The sequence below is a fragment of the Gadus macrocephalus genome, chromosome 1, assembly GCF_031168955.1.
Source record: "Gadus macrocephalus chromosome 1, ASM3116895v1".
Lineage (NCBI taxonomy): Eukaryota > Metazoa > Chordata > Actinopteri > Gadiformes > Gadidae > Gadus > Gadus macrocephalus.
Genome location: NC_082382.1, coordinates 17,845,189 through 17,863,609, shown reverse-complemented (window position 1 = coordinate 17,863,609; position 18,421 = coordinate 17,845,189). Strand labels below are relative to the sequence as shown.

Here is an 18,421-nt window from a genome sequence, read left to right as displayed (position 1 = left end):
GGGGGCTGAGAGTCACTCAGCAGGTCAGCCACCGGGATGCTTTTTCGGTGTCTCGAGGGTTCCAAGGGGGGTGGAGGTCGAACGAGAACAGGCGCCTCACCTTCCCCTCTAAGCAGGTCAGGGTGAAGGAGTGATGCTGTGGCTCTTTGATTCCGTGCCAAGCCAAGAGGTCGCCGCAGCATCAACAGCGCTGCATGTCTCTGTCTTTGTCGGATCAGGAAACGGAGCGACGGCTTACAAAACCCGTCCGTGTGTTGGTGTGTGTTCCTCTTTCCTGGCAGGAAGTTGAAAGGTCAGAGGATGATTCTTGGCTGTCTGGAAAAAAAAGGGGGGGTAGGGGGGTTGGCGGTGAAGGGGGGCGAGGGTGGGGGCGAGGCGATCACTCAGAGTGATGGGCCAGGAAAGAGACACACTCTGCTTTGCATTAAGCTGCCTACACAGCCTTTTAGAGGTTCTTTCAACGACTACATAATGAATGTAGCCTACTTTGGGTGCCTGAAAATAACACTGACGCAAATACCCACAGAGTGCTTCTACATGCCGTATAGGAGCTATAAATATGAACTCCTGAAAAGGCTAATCGTTCGATCACAGAGGATGACCAAACATTATTGATTACACAACGGACTGATTATTTATCTCCATCGGTGTCAAAGTGTTAAATTATTGGACCTCAATTCATGCCGTCGCCGACCTTCTGTTAATGGAATCTTGCTGTACGTGGGTGTGTGTTTACAGTGCATGCAGAAAAGTGGATGTCTGAGTACACGTGTGTGTGTGTGTGTGTGTACGCTTCTCGTATTCTGTGTGTTTTTACGGCGTGTCGGGCGATGCAGTGCCGATGTGTAAACTCAAGGTCGCCGCTTCATTAGGGGGGGAGGGGCAACTTCCTGCCAGCATGCCGGCTGCGTGACAGGGCAAGGCATCAGAGAGATGAATGACACCGCACCTGATCTCCACCGTGCACACAAGGACAGGGCCCTGCAGGTGAGCTCTATGGCAATTCAAATCCATTATCGTCATCCACGTGATCTGCATGAGCCAATGGCCTGAAGGGATGGGAGGGATCCTGCTCAGCAGTCTTCACCAAGTCAGTAGAAATAAGATCCGCTTCCGAGGAGCTTCTCAAAGCTGATCCCCAACCTCCCCCCCCCCCCGTGTGTGTGCGTGTGTGTGCGTATATGTGTGTGTGTGTGTGTGTGTGTGTTTGTGTGAGTGTTTGTGTCATTCCAAGACAGCGGTAGGCCTGTACTGGCCTGGATACACTTCTCCATCCCCTTTAACCCAAGAGGAGCCGCGCCCCGGTCTTAATGTTTCATAACACTGGGCGGGCACACATAAAAATCTAAATAAAAGTATTGGTCCGTATTTCACCTTTCCTTATCTGGTTTGGTATCGTGGCCAGTGGCTGCTGTCAGAACACCCATTCATTTCTTTTTTGGGGAGTGTATGATTTACGCAAATACACTTTCTCCCATTAAAGGCATTCACACACCAGGGAGGTGAATATGCAGAGGGAGTAGCTGTTTGCAGGGTGATCTCACGCCACGTTTAGCCATATGGTCTCTTTTTATTGCCGATAAAGAAAACGTTAAACTAATAATGAGGGGTAGCGGTAAATGAAAAGGTTTTCGCCCCAGGGAAACAATAATTCTCAGTTTTACCACTTGCACTTACATCTTTCAATGCTCTTCCACAGGGCGGAATGTACGTGACTTTTCTCCATGCATTCATTTCTAGTTTGACATGACCTGTCGGGTTGTGTCAGCAGAATCAGGATGTGTATTGTTTTATGAGCGTAAAAGACACACAAAATGTATGAGCAACAGAGGTGTGTTTCATAATGGTCTCCCATATAGAGTATTTCATCGCTCTTATCCAATGAAACAACTGAAGGAATGCTATAGAACAATGCTGTGTTATTGCTGCTGACCTAAGGGTGGGAAATCATTGGAGAGAGTTTCGGGCCCTAATGCTGGGATAAGTTGTTTTCAAAGAAAAGTGGGGGGAAAAGATCTGTCCCCATATATGGTTTGTTTTCATAAGTCCATCGCCCCTTTCCCTACTCAAAGCGGCCCTAAACCATACCTAAAAGGAAGACAGGAAGCAAGGGATAACGACTTACAAGAACAAAAGGCCCTAGACTGTGATGCTAAGCACATTGACATTTTTTCCGGTTGAAAAAAGGTATTAACATGTCTCGCCTTCTCCCCGTGTAAAGCCCTGAAGTAATTCCATCCAAAACAGTTTTCATTTGGATTTCACGGATCAGAACCCCGGCGTGACCGACGCTGTTTCGGCCCATTCTCTAGTCAGGGAGGTCTGTTTACAAAGGGCTGCTCCGCCGGGCTAACGTGTGAAAAATGAGCAGCGGGTAAACGCTACTGTAGCCCAAGAAAGCATGATGAGAGAGACCGCTTGACGCCGGTTTCGACACTGCTGAATACCGCTAACCTATCGGGGTCTGACTCTAACCCTAAGTCCACATCTCAAACACCTCTGACAGGCCCGCTTTGCTCTGCCTCACAGCACACACACACGCACACGCATGCATACACGCACACACACACACACACACACACACACACACACACACACACACACACACACACACACACACACACACACACACACACACACACACACACACACACACACACACACACCTTTTTTTTTTAGAAGGACTAGGCTACTTCATGCGATCGTCATGCTGTGTTAATCTGAGTTGGCCAAATTCCCTAATTTGTAAATTGTTGTTATTCTTGGTTTTCCTGTTTTGTTGACCGCACTGCAAGCCAGATGGCACATAAAATACACCTATCTCAGAGCCTAAACCTTTCCTGTGGTAGCTTTAAACCATTTTCTTTTATGCATGTTTTTCGTTGACCATTACCATTCTGTCCGTCTTTCCACAGTGTGAAAGAGGATTCCAAGAGGAAGTTCCTGGAGCATTTGTCATGAACCAGTAACATAGTCATGGCTCTATTGTTACTTCACTAAGGTAACAAAACAAAAGCCAAGATATGCTTACATAATGTAGAGTGTTCCAGCCTGTGGCTTTTAGACATGCATGACATGGATGATCTGTGGATATTCCTTGTTATGGGACGTTTAATGTCTGCCTCCCATATTTCCACTAATTTAAACAATTTCACTCAAGGGAAGCGCAGAGAATTTACTGTTGCACTGCAAAGAAAGTTCACTGAAGACTAAGTTCAGCTGTACCCTGTGTGCACACACTCGTTCCCACTGGCTGAATACAAAAATAGAAATGCTAAGTTTACATCTATGCTTCAGCCAAGAACAGATAAACATGTTCAGTACAGTTTGATGCAATTACACACATGACAGATGTAATACTAAGAAATCTTCATGAAGCAGGGCCAAATATGCAATGCATTATAACGGTACGTGGTATTATACATGCTAGGGGGAATCATGATATAGCAATAACAGATATCTGCCAGACATTGATATGTGTTGGGAGGGTGACAGCTAGGAAGCTTGGAATGAAGCTCACAGCTGCCACTTAGTGCTTAACGTACAGTACTGCAGGCAATTCAATATCTATGCACTTTTTCGTGTAGTCAGTTCCTATTAAATCGGAGGTCAATGACAAAGTGTTGACTTTGGTTGCCTCAGTATTGACCAAAAAAACGTCCATTTGAATATTAAAGCCTAAATATAACACTGGCTGTGGAGCGGTTATTAACTTGAGCTTAATTAACCTCCAGCCTATGACGTTGAAGCGGAAATTCATAAATATCTTACAGTATATTGATGGGACCAAAGGATCATCAACGTCTAAACAGACCATTACAAACGGTAGAAAAAGGAAGCTGGAAAACAACTCTTTTTGGTTTTTCTGATGTACATAAACAGTGGCGGAAGCAGCTTTCCCCCTCAAGACTCCATTACCCCCTCGATAACCTCAGGGGAGGTGCTAATGGAATAAACGTTTCCTTTATTTTTTCGTGTACTTTCAACGTTTTAAAAGTTGTGCTTCAAAGATTGTTTGTGGCCATGACTTACCAAATGGAGGTAATGTAGTCAATACTTTTTATGTAGTCAATACTTCACTACATAAAGAAAAGTAGGTAATCTAAGGAGAAATTATTTTAGAATAGGTTTTGGACTCTTTCACTATGCAAACCAGAATGGTCCATAAAAGTAATTCATGTTTAAGACATTCCTGCTGCAGATCGCAACAGCTTGAGTGGAGGTTGCATGTTCTAGTAGTTATGAGTGGAATAAAACTCTGTACCACAGGGTTGAAGAGTCACTTCACACAATCCAAAAAAAAAAAAAAAACATTTTATGAAATATGTTGCTATGGAACCAAGACCATAAATATATTCTGGTCTGCCTAAACTGAAATTGGAACCCCCATATGTTGCTGAACTTCAAGACACAACATCAACACATCACACTTGGACAAAAACAGACCATTTATTGAGTGAACCGCAATGAGCATGAGACACAAACACAATGTTTGACCTCTTTAGGCCATCCAGTGGAGTCACAACTTTGATCATGGATTTATGTCAAATCTCAGCCATCTAGACTAATCGGTTTGGAGCATATCTGTACAGAACTCAACCCAAATGCTGCTGACACACAGAGAAGGGAATTAGTTTGCAAATCATTTCAGACACCTTGCTTAAAAAGGGGACATTTTGAGCTATTGAGAGACGATTAAAAACACATGTAAACCATGCACGTGTTTTTTCTTCTGTATTCTTCCGAAATAACTATACTGGTCCAAATCTTAAAAAAGTTTGTCACAGACACGGTCTGTGAAAGAAAACAAAAACAAAAAATACAAAATTACCACTGCTCTATCTCCACATCTCAGAAAATGAGACTTATGACAATATTCTGGACCATGGACTGCTTGACACGTCCCGCCAGAATTCAATATTCTTTGTAAAGATCCGTTGGTGTTAACATTGCTTCGTCTCATTCCTCTATGCCTGGATGGTACTCTTTGCACTGAAGGCGAGGTAGTAGACCAGGATACCAACGACTGCTGCCAGCACCTCAGTAGACACCCATGGGCCATTCCAGGCGCCCTGTGGTCAAAAAGGGAAAAAAATAAATAAAATAACAGGAGTTAGAAAATTGAAAACAGAACACCAGAAATGAAGCCCTCAAATTAACACAGCTATCCAAACATACATTTCAAGCATTTCTTGGATTCTAGACCACTCAAGGTCAATGTGAAAATGTTTCCTTTATTGCACCAAATTTCTTCCAATCATGGACAACATTGGGTATTCCATCTTCCTTATGAACCTGCTTTCCAATTTTGCATTTGTAAGTTGGTCTGGCTTTGTTTATTGCAATAATGTGGTAGCTAAAATAAAGTCTCACATTTCAAAAGATCCAGTTACAAACAATAGAATAAGTCTTAGAAAATAAGTAGGCCAACATTTTTTTTTGTGTTATATCCAAACACATAACAATTTATATTGCAATGCATTCTGCACCATGCACAGCCATCAGCGCACATGGTGGATATTAAGATGGAAGAATGACTAATAATTAAATCATTCTTTAATTCTCTCTTTAGTCATTTCAGTCAGACAATTTCCCACAGTCCTAATATAGCAACAAACTTGAACAACATTTAAAGTTCAGTCCTGCAATGGGTCTCCCCAAAGCCATCTGTGGAGTTTTATCCAGATGGAAACACATTCCTCCAGTGTATAGACTGCCAACAACTGGTCAATTTACAAAAGTCTGGCCCCTCAATAAGCCTGGTTCATTGCGAGTGCCTACCTACAGGGACTACTGTAGAGAAAACTTACCCTGTGATCAACGTTGACGGAGAAGAGGGGCTGAATGGCAGCAACGTCTTCATTGTTCCTCTGAGCCTGAAAAGCATGCAGTACAGACATTGACTACCGGTTGTCTTGGTCAAGGTCGTATCCGCAGCTCATTGCCTGTACATCACGATGAGTACATTATTTGACATGTGACGCAGAGACATACCTTGCGCAGGGAGCTGTAGGACTCCTCATCGAAGAATTTCACTTGATAAGTTCCAGAACTGGCCTGTTTGTGAGGAAGGCTCCAAGACACCTAAGACACATGGTTGTGGTGCAACCAAATATTTTGTCAATAAAAAAAATTAAGTGCTGGGTTCATTGACCAAAGAATAGCGGTTTAGAGTCCTACCTGGTATTTGCCAACATCCTGGCCTCTTGTCACTGGGAACTGTCTTCCATTGACGTCAGCATACAGCGCCACACTCTGGTGACAAAGGATATTGCGTGTCACAGAGCATAAAAGGCAAGGAGCCGCTCCTCAGAAGATCACTTTATTATAGGTTCAAACAAACTACTGTGGAGATGAACATTTACCTGGGCTCCGTTTGCACAGGCCAGACTCAGCTCAACAATGAAGACAGACTCGGATGAGATAACAGCGTCGTTGGTCGTGTAGGCCGAGGGGCTGATCACTGGATCTGTGCAGCTATCAGCTAAACTCAAGAAAGGAACGCATATGTTGGGATGTATTGCTGCCATGTGTATTATTATAATATATGCCATGTATATATTATAGTTTATTATAGTCAACCTACATAAAGCTTGGTTAAACACGTCGGTAAACAGAAGTAACACACTGAGGATACGAGTTTGGCATGCGAGCGCTAGCAAGAAGAGACATTCAATCGACAAAAATAAGTATCGCCTTCGTTAACTTACCCGAGCAGGCACACACTAAAAGTGCGAAGAAAGCTGCTATTCTGAACATGACGATTTCTGGTAATGTTTCACTAGAACTTGAGGTACACGTCTGTTCCTTTTTTCTGCCTGAAGTCCACCTCAGCTTTCAGACCGGTGCACTGTAATGACGTGTACAAAATTCGCGAAACGCATTGTGGGTAGGATTTGTATTGACACGTCATTTGATCTCTATCTGACAAACTATCATTTTTCATTCATCTTTTTTTGAAAAGTTATTTAATTAGTACATTTACAATATTGTTATATTGTTGGACCCTCATCAAATGTATTTAAGCTAATCAATGTTTTTTTTTTAAATGCTATAAAAAGACACAAGTCATATCTTGGCATATTGTTTTATTATCCATCAGTTCACCACGTGAAAATAAAATCGTATACTGATCAGTACAAATACAAAATCAAAATTTCACAGTTTATCTAATGTATAAGTGACCCCATCTTTTTGGACAGCAGGTTGAATTGATGCGTGTATGTGTTAGTTCCGTTTGTTTAGCGTGAGTGACACCCCTTCATGGTCGAGAGTGATTTTTTTTTTGATTAAGAGCACTTTTAATAGTTTGGCCTTCAAAGTTCAACACAAGGCCTATTTGTGTTGAAAGGCCTAAAACACCATTATTATCCCATACAAACAGCCGAAAGAAATGGGCGCATGTCAAGTATTTTATCATGTAGAACGGTAAAAAAACAAACAAAAAATAAATGCTCAATATCTCAATCCAGTCTGTTGTATGAATAATAGCTTGAAAAATCTACCATCTTGTTCTGTGCAGTAACCACAAGGGTGCGCTGTATAAACATAAACTAAAGCTTTCCTGCCACACATATCCACAGAAGTCATTGTTAGACAGTGAGATACGTCTCTTAAACACAAAAGACACAACAAACAACACACATTCTCTCCAATAACTTAAACAGATGCTCACACATGTCGCTCTTTGATTCCTTTCTTTTTATCCATTTCTCTTCTATGTTTAGTTGATCTGCCCTTCTTAAAAGCCCCCTCAGGCTCCACTCTGTCCTCATGCTTTCTTCTTCTTCGACTGGCTCTGGGCAGACGGAGAGGAGGCGGCGGGGACGGTAGAGGAAGAGGAGGAAGAGGGGGGTTCCTGGACCCCTTGTCGATTGAGAAGCTCTTTAAAGACTGTGTCCATCTGGGCCCAGATCTCCTGTGGGATTAAACAAACGATAGGATGATAAAGATGAAAAGGGAGTAATGAAACAATGGCTCCCATTATTCTTGGGACTACTTCTTCCCCCAGGGAGCCTTTCATTACTTTCGACTCAGTGGGTTTCCAATAATGGATGCCAATACACTGCTGCCAGCCATTCGTGGGATAATTGACTTGAAAAAAAAAATACTTAATTGAGAAACAAAGAACAGACCTTGTCAACGAGGACCGTCACTTCTTCAGAAGGCGAGTTGTTCTGTCCCCTGAGGAAAACAACATTGATAATTAACTAAAGCTTATATTAAAAATTCACACAAAATTCCAAAGTGAGCCGAAACAAATCTTAAGGCCCAATCCCATTTCTACCCCTTACCCCTTCCCCCTTCAAAACAAGGGGGAGGGGTAAGGGGTAGAAATGGGATTGGGCCTAAACCTACCGTCTGATGTAGCCGGGGGAATGGGGGGAGGGCCTGGCCTGTGGGCCGATTGGAAGTTTCAAGTTGAAGAAATTTGCTCCCTTGCTGAAGCTGCCCCCTGTTGGCTCGTGTCGGGACCGCCTCTTTTCCGAGGAGCTCCTGCTGACGGAGCGAGAGCGCTCTCCTTTTCTCTGCGTCGGTAGCGGGTCTCCTGGATCTAAAACCGACAGCATGGTTCACTTAACAACAGCCACAGGAAACAAACAGCACGACAATGAAGAAGAAGAAAGCATGGGTGACAGCATGGAATGGAGAGAGGGTGCCCGAGGGTCATATCAAAGAGCAGCAGCGCGGATACACAATCAGTGTTGGAAGACTTAAGAGGATCAAATCCCCCTTACCCTGTAAACATTCTGCATCCCCGTCTCCATCCTCTAGGATTGGCTCACTGAAGAACAAAGTGACGATTAGGAGTTAGTCCTCAAGAAATTGCTTGCTTGTGACTTTGTGTGCGTGAACACAATACAAATCTGCATGTGGTCTCACCAGTCGTCCTGTTCCAGTGTCATGCATTTCTCATACACGGGCCCCTGTACCTCGGCCTGGCTGGGGAACACACTCTCGTGCTGCAGGATTATGCTCTTCACCAGCGCGTTGATCTGAGGCTGCAGCGTAACCACGTCCTCGTCCGGCGCCCCCCTCAACAGACTGGGGCCGAAGCACACGGCCAGGTTGTAGGGCTGCATCATGTTCTCGTCACTGTACTGGGACAAGCTGCGGGCAGGGACTTTCGTTAAAAACTCAATAGGATTTCCCAAATCCAATTTAGAGAAATTAAAAAAGGGATCAGAGTGAGGAAGAGAGGAGAAACATGTCAGATGATGTGTGGAGCTGAAATGGTAGAATGTCTGCTAATTGAGTTAATCGTCTTATTTACTTTATCATGGGCATTTATTTATAATCGTACTGGTTCGCCACAGTGTGTAATAGAAACGGTAGCTGTACCGCAGCGCTAAAAATATATTCTTCCTCTTCCTCCAGGTTCCTCATTACATCTGCTGCGGGTTTCTTTAAGTTGCATGTTTGTTGTTTTTTTGCTGAACACCAGTTAGAGGTTACCAGTTCCCAGAACTTGGTGTGAAGCGTTAAGGTACATACTGGTTAAGGAATGCAAAGAGGTATCTCATGACTACGACGAGAGGAGCAGGGTAGGCGGAGATGACCAATTTCAGATGAGCCACTTCCTCTGTCTCACTCTCCATTTCTGTGAAAGGCGAGAGAGCGAGATGAGGGAAAAATTGAGTAAGCCTTTGCATGCTGACACACCCATTCACACGTACATGTTTCAACACAGCAACAGGGCCAAGCATGCTAAGAATAATGCCTCCCCAACAACTGTATTTGCAAATTGCTAGAGGTGATCTTTTCACAGATTCCCTTTCTTTACAGATTGGTAAATAGGATTTTCCTATTCGACAAGAGCGACATATTAGTATTCAGTAAACACAGATTAAATCAATGACAAAACGAGTTGCTGATCAAAGCACGTGCAAAAACAGGCAAACAAGTTTGTTTCCCAACTTGTGGGGAGCAATTATAAAATAGCTTCTACAGAGATACAGATCAAAATGGACAGAGTCTAAATCCATTAATCAAAAAGTCAGCCACCAAGCCAAAACGCATTGGCACACGCACACACAAAAACACACAACACACACTTACGGAAGGCCTCTAGCAGCTGTGAGGTGCTCTCTAAAGGGAACAGGGGGTTCTTCAGGGTTCTGAAGTAGAGCTTTAACACCCCCGCCACCGAGTCCATGTCGACCGGCTGGTCTGTCAGGGGGTCCTCTCCTGCAGCACAGCCCCACAGCACACTGCCCCACATTATTACACGCTCTCAAAAGGAGGGGCTACATCTCATGGTTCTCACCAGGAAACCCACACACGTGCAAAATCCCACGACACACACAGACCAGAAGAAAACAACACACAAACACACAGAAAAAGCACCACACACAAACCACGAAAGAGACACAAAAGCACACAAAAATAAAACACACACACACACACACACACATCTACCTCTCTCAAAGGCATCCCTCAGGCTGATGATCTCTGCTTGTAAACCAGGAACTCTGAAAATTCCTTCATGGTGGAGACCTGACAGAAAGCGACTTTTGTCGATCAGCATAATATTCATAACCAAACAAACAAAAGCGTACTCAAGCTAGTGTATGCAATCTGTTCTAGAAGCATTTGTGTGATTTTTTGGTGACAATGTGGTTTTAACAGGAAAGGGTTGATGACAGCCCGCAGCGATTAGCTGGGTCACCAGCAGGGACCACACGATTCGCCCGCAGTGCACGTTCTATCTGAACTCAAAAGTTGTCTCAAAGGTTCAATGTCGTGCGCATTCATTTCTGAGAAAGCCGTGCAACTTTGGTATTCAGGAAGTTTGTATGAAACAAGTAGCCCTTCGTATTACTCAGTACACTTGAAGTAGCTCTCAAGTTCAGGAAGGTGGGTGACCCCTGATGTAGGGTATCCAGTTAATATTTTTCAAGTAAGTAAATGATCACAATACAAGGTAAGACCTAATGATGAAGCCCCGAGAGCTATAAGCTCTGGCCTGACTCACCCTTCAGGTTGATGAAGCGAATGCAGCTCTCAACAACTTCCGGGATTACCTGTCCTGAAGCCTTGAAGAACACGTTTATATGTTTTTGACAGATTCAGGTATTGAAACAGCATCCACGATGAGTCATAATGATAAAGAGTTGATTGTTACTTGTATGAATGGAAGGATGTCGCTACTGAAAGGTTTGTGACTCAAGTTGGCCTTTGACTGGTTCCTCCTCATATGCACAGACTTTGGATTAAGCCTGTAGATGGAAAGGACATTATCTTAAATAGCCAGGTAACCTACTAAAGAATTTTTATTAAGCCCATACATACAATGAACAAGATTCACTAGTACATGGCTGTATTTGTGCTTTCCCCTTTCACTTGATTAGAAGACTGCAAACAAATGCAGGCTCACCTGCGCTGTTGACCATTTGTTGCTTGAGCTGGAAGGAGGAAAGAATTAAGGAAATGATACAATTCTCAGAAATGTGGCGACACTTGAGATGTGACAATAGTGGGGAACGGAACTTTGACGTACACCGCAGTAAATATCAGACCGTACCTTTTTCAACTGCTACTTTAAGCAAATCATGCTTAGCCTGAAGTTTGGATGCCAATGAACTCCCTAGCAGGTACTCCTTTACTTTCTGAAAAACAAGTTGGAAACAATTTGTCCCGGTTAGCAATAGTCAGTTTTTTCCGCTTATCAACCACTTACCCTTACCAAGCAACACGGGACGCACCAATCATGGTTTATCTTGGACAATTCTGAATGCCATTTAAAAAAATAAAAAAAGGAAATGGGTCGACAAAGATACTGATTGGCGATTCTCAGCCTCGAATTGTCCAGTTTTTTTCCACACATTTGTTTAAAATGTGGCAGCCAGGTTTATAAAGCCAGTGTTGCTTCATATCTTGCACATAAAACCTAGTACTATATCATCAAATATCAAGATATTTGTATAATAATAGAATACAAGCAGTTAATAATTATTTAGCCGATAGGCTTTACATTACATTTACATTGGAATTCTAGGAGTTTACTTTCATAAAACATGTATCAACATCATTTGCTTAGACTTGGCACTTGGGCACACGTTCATCGACCGAGGGCTTATGTTGACATTTCAATGGAAATACTCATTCAAATGACGAAAGAAAGCCGTTTGAACACCTGCTGCTGTGACTGAAGACACTTCCCTCTTCCACACATCCTTATTTATTATTTCCAAAAATACTCACAAAAGTAATTCAACAAATTCCAGCCTATGTAAATGTTCTGCACACACGGAAACAAGTTGATATAAAGTAAATTTGTCGCCAAAGATACAAGAATTTAAACATCAAACAGCATAAATAACCAGTAAGCAAAGGCAGCATTAACCATTTCACATCGATTAATATAGGCTACTAAAATTCCATGCAGACATGCAAATACGGTGGCTGCAATCGTTGGAATATCCAACACTTGGTTTATGCTTAACAGAGCAGAAGAGCGGTTTGCAGCCTTTTCCTATGAGGTTATAAATGTTTCAATAGTTTCCACTTACATAGGGATGTGCAACTAAGGACTACTCTTATTTGTTTTTCAGTCACTTAATGTTTCCTGTAATCTGCAAATTGTTAGTTGAACGTCTGTTCACTGTTTGTGTGCTAGGAGGAAAACCTGTCTGGTTTCAGTTGATTGGTGCAATCCCACAAACAACCCACATTGTAAATACTGTGCATTATGGACTCACGGTGAGATAGAGTTGCTCAATCTCCTGTTGGTTGGCTCTCCGCCGGGCTGCACTGGGCTTGCTTGCCTGGTTCTCTGCGCCCTCTTCCTGAGAGCAACTGGTGCCACCACCAACTCCTCCGCCGCCACCACCACCACCACCACCTCCTCCACTAGGCTCCAGGTCGTCGTCAGAGACTATCTCCAGCAGCGAGGAGTGGCCGACCATCAGGCCTTTCCCAGACTGGGGGCCAGGTGGGAGACGCAGGGGGGTGAAGAGAGGCATACAGAGGGATAAGAAGTGGGGGACAGAGGGGGGGAGGAATGATACAGAGGGAGGAGGGAGAGAGTGCGGGTAGGAGGGACACAGAGATGAGAGTCGGAAGAGCCAGAGAGGACAGGAGGGACAGACAGAGAAGGTTGGGAGCGGGAGACAGAGGGGAAGAGGAGTTGGAGAAGGAGTGAGGCAAAGCTTTGAATCTCTCTGGTCACCCCAAGGCGTCGGTAGACCTTGCGGAGCTAAGTGCGATGGCTGTGCGGGTGTGGGGGTGATGGGGGGGGGGGGGGGGCGGGTGCTGCAACGTACCTCCTCCGTCTCCTGGCAGACGGTTGTCAGCCTGTTCTGTATCTGTTTGAACCGGGTCTCCAGCTCTGTGCTCAGCTCGTGCTCTGTGCTCACCTCACACACCTGAGAGCCACAGGGTCAAGGGTTTTAGGGTTCAACGCAACAAAGAACATACAACACAAACGTCCATTCAGCCTCTATGTTTTGGGGCGTCTATGTGATTTGCCCTATTTGGAATATTGTCTGCAGCAGGGCTTTCTGCCAGCACTTTATTACAGTGGAGCCGATGGTATTTGGTTTGTTTGTGCTCAAAGCAGCAGAAATAACTTCAACAGCAAACAACTCTTTCGAGATACAATGACACAGCTGCGACAATCTACAGTCTGCATTGTTAACGGTAATCATAGGGAAGAACATTTATTTCAAATAGGGCATACAAAAGTATGCCCTATTATGATGGACACACACACACACACACACACACACACACACACACACACACACACACACACACACACACACACACACACACACACACACACACACACACACACACACACACACACACACACACACACACACACACACACCTGGTCTCCGTCGTGGGGTTGGTACTGGAAGCGGAGGGGGAGGCAGAAGGTGTTGTTGTGAGTCTCCAGGAGGTTGTCTCGGTCCATGTTCTGGACCAGTCCAGAAACGGTCCCCTGGATTTGCTGTAGCCCGGTGCTCTGGTTTTTCTGGGCGCGGTTCCACCGTGACAGGTAGCTCCGCATCACACGGCCCACCGTTTGATGGTAACCCGTGTCTGCGCACTAATGAAGGCAAGAATTACTATTTGGTCACTTAAGGGCTTTTTTTTATGGTTCCACGTTCCCGCAACGCAATGACCACGCAGACGCTTTGACGCAGTCTTGAACGTTTATGGTTCTGCGTCGGGTGTTAGTAAGCCGACCAATCACAGCCCTTGCTGCTGCGGAAAAAAATCATAACCTTCAACGGAAGGTTATGATTTTTGGGAGCCACACGTCCGGCCCCTGCGGTGGACGCAAGGAGGGTACTCAAGGACGTAAGGGGTCCGTAACCCCCTTGTCGTTGTTGGAACGTTGAGCCATAAAAAGCCCTTTAGTAGATGCTTTCATCCAAGGGGTTAGGCACCTTGCTCATGAATTCCTACAGGTAGGCTGAAGACATGGGAATCAAACCCACATCCTTATGACGGCGAATTGCCCAGTATCTTATATCCACAAAACTATCCTGCCACCCGGCTACATTGTGAACTGCGTTACAAAGTGCGTTATGTTTTTATAATCCATTCAAATCTATTCATAATGGGAAAGAATGGACACAGGTTCAACCAATGGGCGACACTCACGTCTATGAGCGTGGAAATGTCCTGAAGGTAGTACTTGTTCATTGAGGCGTTGGCGGCGGCCAGGTTCAGAAGGTACTCGTTTCGTGCCTTGCTGCACTTCACCTGGATCTCCTGGACCTTGCCCTGTCTCTGTGTCACCGACATCAACAGTGACGCGTAAGAGACGATTGACAGATTCAAGCGTACACAAAAATGCAATGCCGAGGTTGGTGATGATCGCATCGGCAAGTTGGTTAAACATGGCGTTTTACTTTTTCTATCAACCTCTCCATTTTCTTGGTTTTCTGTTTTTCCTCCTGTTTCTCTGCATCCTTCAGCTTCCCATCCGCCAACATAAAGTCTGAGTAGTACTGCAAGTATGTCCTCCATGCCTAAAGAGACACAGGACACACACACACACACACACACACACACACACACACACACACACACACACACACACACACACACACACACACACACACACACACACACACACACACACACACACACACACACACACACACTACCAATATTCAGTTAAACGCTTGTTTGTTTTGCATGTTGCATATGGAAGTTCGCTCGGTGATTGCATTTGCTCACGCACTGTTTGGAGCTCTATGGTGACCTTCAACAGTCCGTCCTGTAGCTGCGCACACACCTCTTTACTCTGGAAATACACAGACAAAACAAAAGCCCCCGTAAGTTAGTAACAAACGTGTTCGCTCAAGAGCTGTAGAGTTGTGCCTGGGAGGGACTGGAGGAAGATGCAAACAAGCCAACAGTCACCCTGCTCAGAATATCTGAATAATAGTTTTAGGTTTGTTCATCATCTGCAATTAATAGAACAAGGAGCTGCTGATCCCTAGTGCTGCCACATGAATAGCTTGAATTGCAGGCTTCCTCCAAATAGTCCAGACAAGTGCAGACAAGTAACCGATGTTGTACCTTTCTGGAGAGGCGCTGGGTGTACTCCAGGCAGTTAGCCAGTGGCTGGATGAGCAGGTTGCTGCAGCTCTCGCTCAGACCACTGTGGTCCCTGGCCTCCTGGCGAGTCTGGGCCAGCAGGGACCGCCACACCTGGGCCACTGACTGGCCACTGGGCTCCTTCCTGGCAAACACGCACACAGGGAGAGGAGGTGGTCAATTCAGAGAGAGGGAGAGCTGACAATTAAGAACAATCATATCATTGTGATTATGATGACCACGCAGAAAAGGCCTTTGTGGTTTGTATCCCTCAGGAGCCGCTCATATTATCTGCAATAGGATGCTCAAAATATGAGAGGCAAAAGGCTAGTGTCTGTGGCTGTTTGTCGTAGTCAAGAAGACTGTTGATCAACGTGCTTAAAAACAGGAAATGAAATTCAAGTCAGCCCCTGATCACCGCATGTCCTAAGTTGACCAAAGTTCAATGTTTGTCACGCCCTTCTGCGGTGTCGCAAGTCGACGTACTGGACTCAAGCTGTCCTTTGTTCTTTTGGCCATACATCTAATACACTTCCAACATAAAGTAAATCGGGCACGTCGCCTCTCATTGCATTTGCAGCCTCCGGTGGCACTGTAGCAGGAAGTAAGCCAAGGATCAAGTGTGATGCAGGCTTTTGGTACAAGAGGGTTTCGCACACGATTAGGATGCTGGGCCACAGTCTAACCTCTTGATCTTGGACGTGAACTTTTCGGCGAGTCTTTCCAGTGAGCGGGCGTAGTCGCCCTCTATCTCCCCCCGCCGCCGTAGGTATTCACTCAGGTCCTGCATCTGCTGGGTCTTGTGCTCCAGTTGCAGGTCTAGAACCTTCAGCTGGTCAACTAGCTGGCTGCGGACCTCTGAAAAGGGGAACACAGAAGACAAAAGTAAAAACAAAACAAAACAAAGAAAAACAAGCCAGACAGGATATGAAGTCATGCTCAGACCGATTTTGTAAGGACTTTTGTCCCTAAAACAAGCGCCGCTCCCCAAAGCTCATCATTGTAATATACCTTTGATTTGTGTGTCGTAGGTCACCACACCGACCCTATCCTTTCTCAGCTTCACGTGGGAACTCATCGTCGCTCCAACAGCGTGTGATTCTGTTAAACAAAACAAAGTAAAGTGACATCATCATGCAACGCAAGAATCCCACAATGCTGTGGTATATGTGTGCAAGTAGGCACAATGCCCTGCATGGACCTTTTCTCAGCACAACAAAACCCCAAGGCCTATATCTGTTACTGAAGCAGGCTCTATCGCACAACCTACTTCAAACACACTGCTACCAGTCAGCCCCTCCTATTGATACGGTCGGTCTCCTCCTACAACAGAAAGATATTTTTCTCTTACTGTAACACATCTCATGAGCGGGCCCTTCCTCTGCTCTTCCCCGTTGACGGGAAGTCCACTAATGAGCTGGGTGGCATGTGTTGTCCGCTGCGTCGCTAGTAACGTTACTGCACAAGTGCAAAAATAGCACCAGCAACATTTCGGCTGCCCTTAAAATAGAGGCCCACCATAAGCCCACGCGTTGTAGTGTGTTGAAGAATACACGGTTGAGATAATTTTGTACTGAAACGCTTTGAAGAAATTACAGGACTACATATCCTGCAAGAGTATACTAGGATACTTTTTTTGTATTCAACAATTAAGGCAAGGATATGTTGACATTACGTTTTATTTCGTAAGAAGTACAGAAACATAACTTACATTTGAAATTTAGATCTTACACATAACCTAATGGAACTTTATATTAAATATTGCATTTTCACCAATGTGTTGTTGGTATATTTCGGTTGAATAATTGACATCGATTACAAATGACCTAACCTTGCCTCTTTCCATATGGATTAAGAAGGGAGGGGTAAACTTGTCAAATGGAAGAGAAAACAGAAGCCATTGTGTGTAACGTTAGCGTCTTGGCTCTCTTCCCAGGCCTACAGTTAGGTGCCAGAGGCCCCTGCAATCACATGACCGTTTAGCGGATCTAATAATTTAAACTCAGCAAATATCTAGCTCTGTTTTGTCTTGCCGGAAAGACGAGGATTATCAATTCAGTGCCCTTCTGAAAAGGGAAGGGCGTTTTCCTAAGATTAGCAAATCAAATCCTCCAACTGCTGAACATGGACTTTTTTTAGTTGTACAAAAAACAAGTTAACAAATTACCGCCGTTTTAATGATAACAGGAACTTCGGCTGCACCTGTTGTTTGTGCTTGTTGTCTACAGTGCTAGATAGCTAGGCAGGCCACCCTATGCTGTTCTGTTACCTGCTACCTGTAGCTAACGTTAGCTATTTTGCAGCTAGTCGTGTGGATTTTTCCAGAATTCACAACTCAACCCTGCCTCGGCGCTCCTCGTGATTATGGTAAAAACACAACGCTAGTTGGATTTGTTTGGACAACTTGAAGCGAAACCATCATTCATATCTTCGTCCAGCTGTCAAAAATGTAATAGTGATTTTAAACTCGTTAAAAATATGACTTACCAATTTAGAGTTGAAAGTTACTACGCTTTAACTTTGAGTTTAACGTACTAAACAAGCTATCTATTGGCCTATATTCAAAACATAGTTATCTGGATTAACTGTGGCTACAGCGATACCTAGTGGACAGCCATAATCTGCAGTGTGCTACACGCTTTAGACAGGCTTGTAAGTGCCTTAGATTAGCAAACATTTTCACCTCAACATCAAACCTCATGACTAATGAATAGTGCGGGAACCAGCATCCCTGAAGCCCCGCAATAATGGAACTCATTTTAGTGTGTTTATACAGTTCTAATCTTTTTACACACACACACACACACACACACACACACACACACACACACACACACACACACACACACACACACACACA

General features: G+C 44.4%; 2 protein-coding genes across 2 annotated transcripts; both read right to left on the bottom strand.

Annotated features, from left to right (window-relative positions):
* Positions 1-4,424: 4,424 nt before the first annotated feature.
* On the bottom strand, positions 4,425-6,872 carry ssr4 (signal sequence receptor, delta). Its single transcript, XM_060057716.1, has 6 exons — positions 6,711-6,872; positions 6,366-6,484; positions 6,181-6,255; positions 5,995-6,084; positions 5,811-5,876; positions 4,425-5,072 (listed from the first exon to the last, which is right to left on the bottom strand). Exons 1-6 carry the CDS (start codon positions 6,757-6,759, stop codon positions 4,968-4,970), a joined length of 504 nt encoding a protein of 167 aa, XP_059913699.1. The 5' UTR covers positions 6,760-6,872; the 3' UTR covers positions 4,425-4,967.
* A 201-nt stretch (positions 6,873-7,073) lies between these two features.
* On the bottom strand, positions 7,074-18,362 carry LOC132461691 (SLIT-ROBO Rho GTPase-activating protein 3-like). The gene is made up of 21 exons (XM_060056983.1): positions 16,573-18,362; positions 16,248-16,419; positions 15,544-15,706; positions 15,203-15,265; positions 14,868-14,987; positions 14,617-14,745; positions 13,835-14,056; positions 13,266-13,367; positions 12,702-12,923; positions 11,525-11,609; positions 11,378-11,405; positions 11,126-11,219; positions 10,976-11,036; positions 10,420-10,497; positions 10,060-10,188; positions 9,496-9,601; positions 8,884-9,111; positions 8,739-8,785; positions 8,359-8,554; positions 8,136-8,184; positions 7,074-7,918 (listed from the first exon to the last, which is right to left on the bottom strand). The coding sequence occupies exons 1-21, from the start codon at positions 16,637-16,639 to the stop codon at positions 7,772-7,774; spliced, it is 2,508 nt and encodes an 835-aa protein (XP_059912966.1). The 5' UTR covers positions 16,640-18,362; the 3' UTR covers positions 7,074-7,771.
* Between the last annotated feature and the right edge of the window lie 59 nt (positions 18,363-18,421).

Coding starts and splice junctions, on each gene's coding strand:
- ssr4 (XM_060057716.1), bottom strand. CDS start 6,759: ATGTTCAGAATAGCAGCTTTCTTCGCACTTTTAGTGTGTGCCTGCTCG. Junction 6,085..6,180: donor AGGATGTTGGCAAATACCAG/GTAGGACTCTAA, acceptor CATGTGTCTTAG/GTGTCTTGGAGCCTTCCTCA. Junction 5,073..5,810: donor CCGTCAACGTTGATCACAGG/GTAAGTTTTCTC, acceptor TTTTGACCACAG/GGCGCCTGGAATGGCCCATG.
- LOC132461691 (XM_060056983.1), bottom strand. CDS start 16,639: ATGAGTTCCCACGTGAAGCTGAGAAAGGATAGGGTCGGTGTGGTGACC. Junction 11,610..12,701: donor TTGAGCAACTCTATCTCACC/GTGAGTCCATAA, acceptor CTTGTTTTTCAG/AAAGTAAAGGAGTACCTGCT. Junction 10,189..10,419: donor GAGGGATGCCTTTGAGAGAG/GTAGATGTGTGT, acceptor GCTGTGCTGCAG/GAGAGGACCCCCTGACAGAC.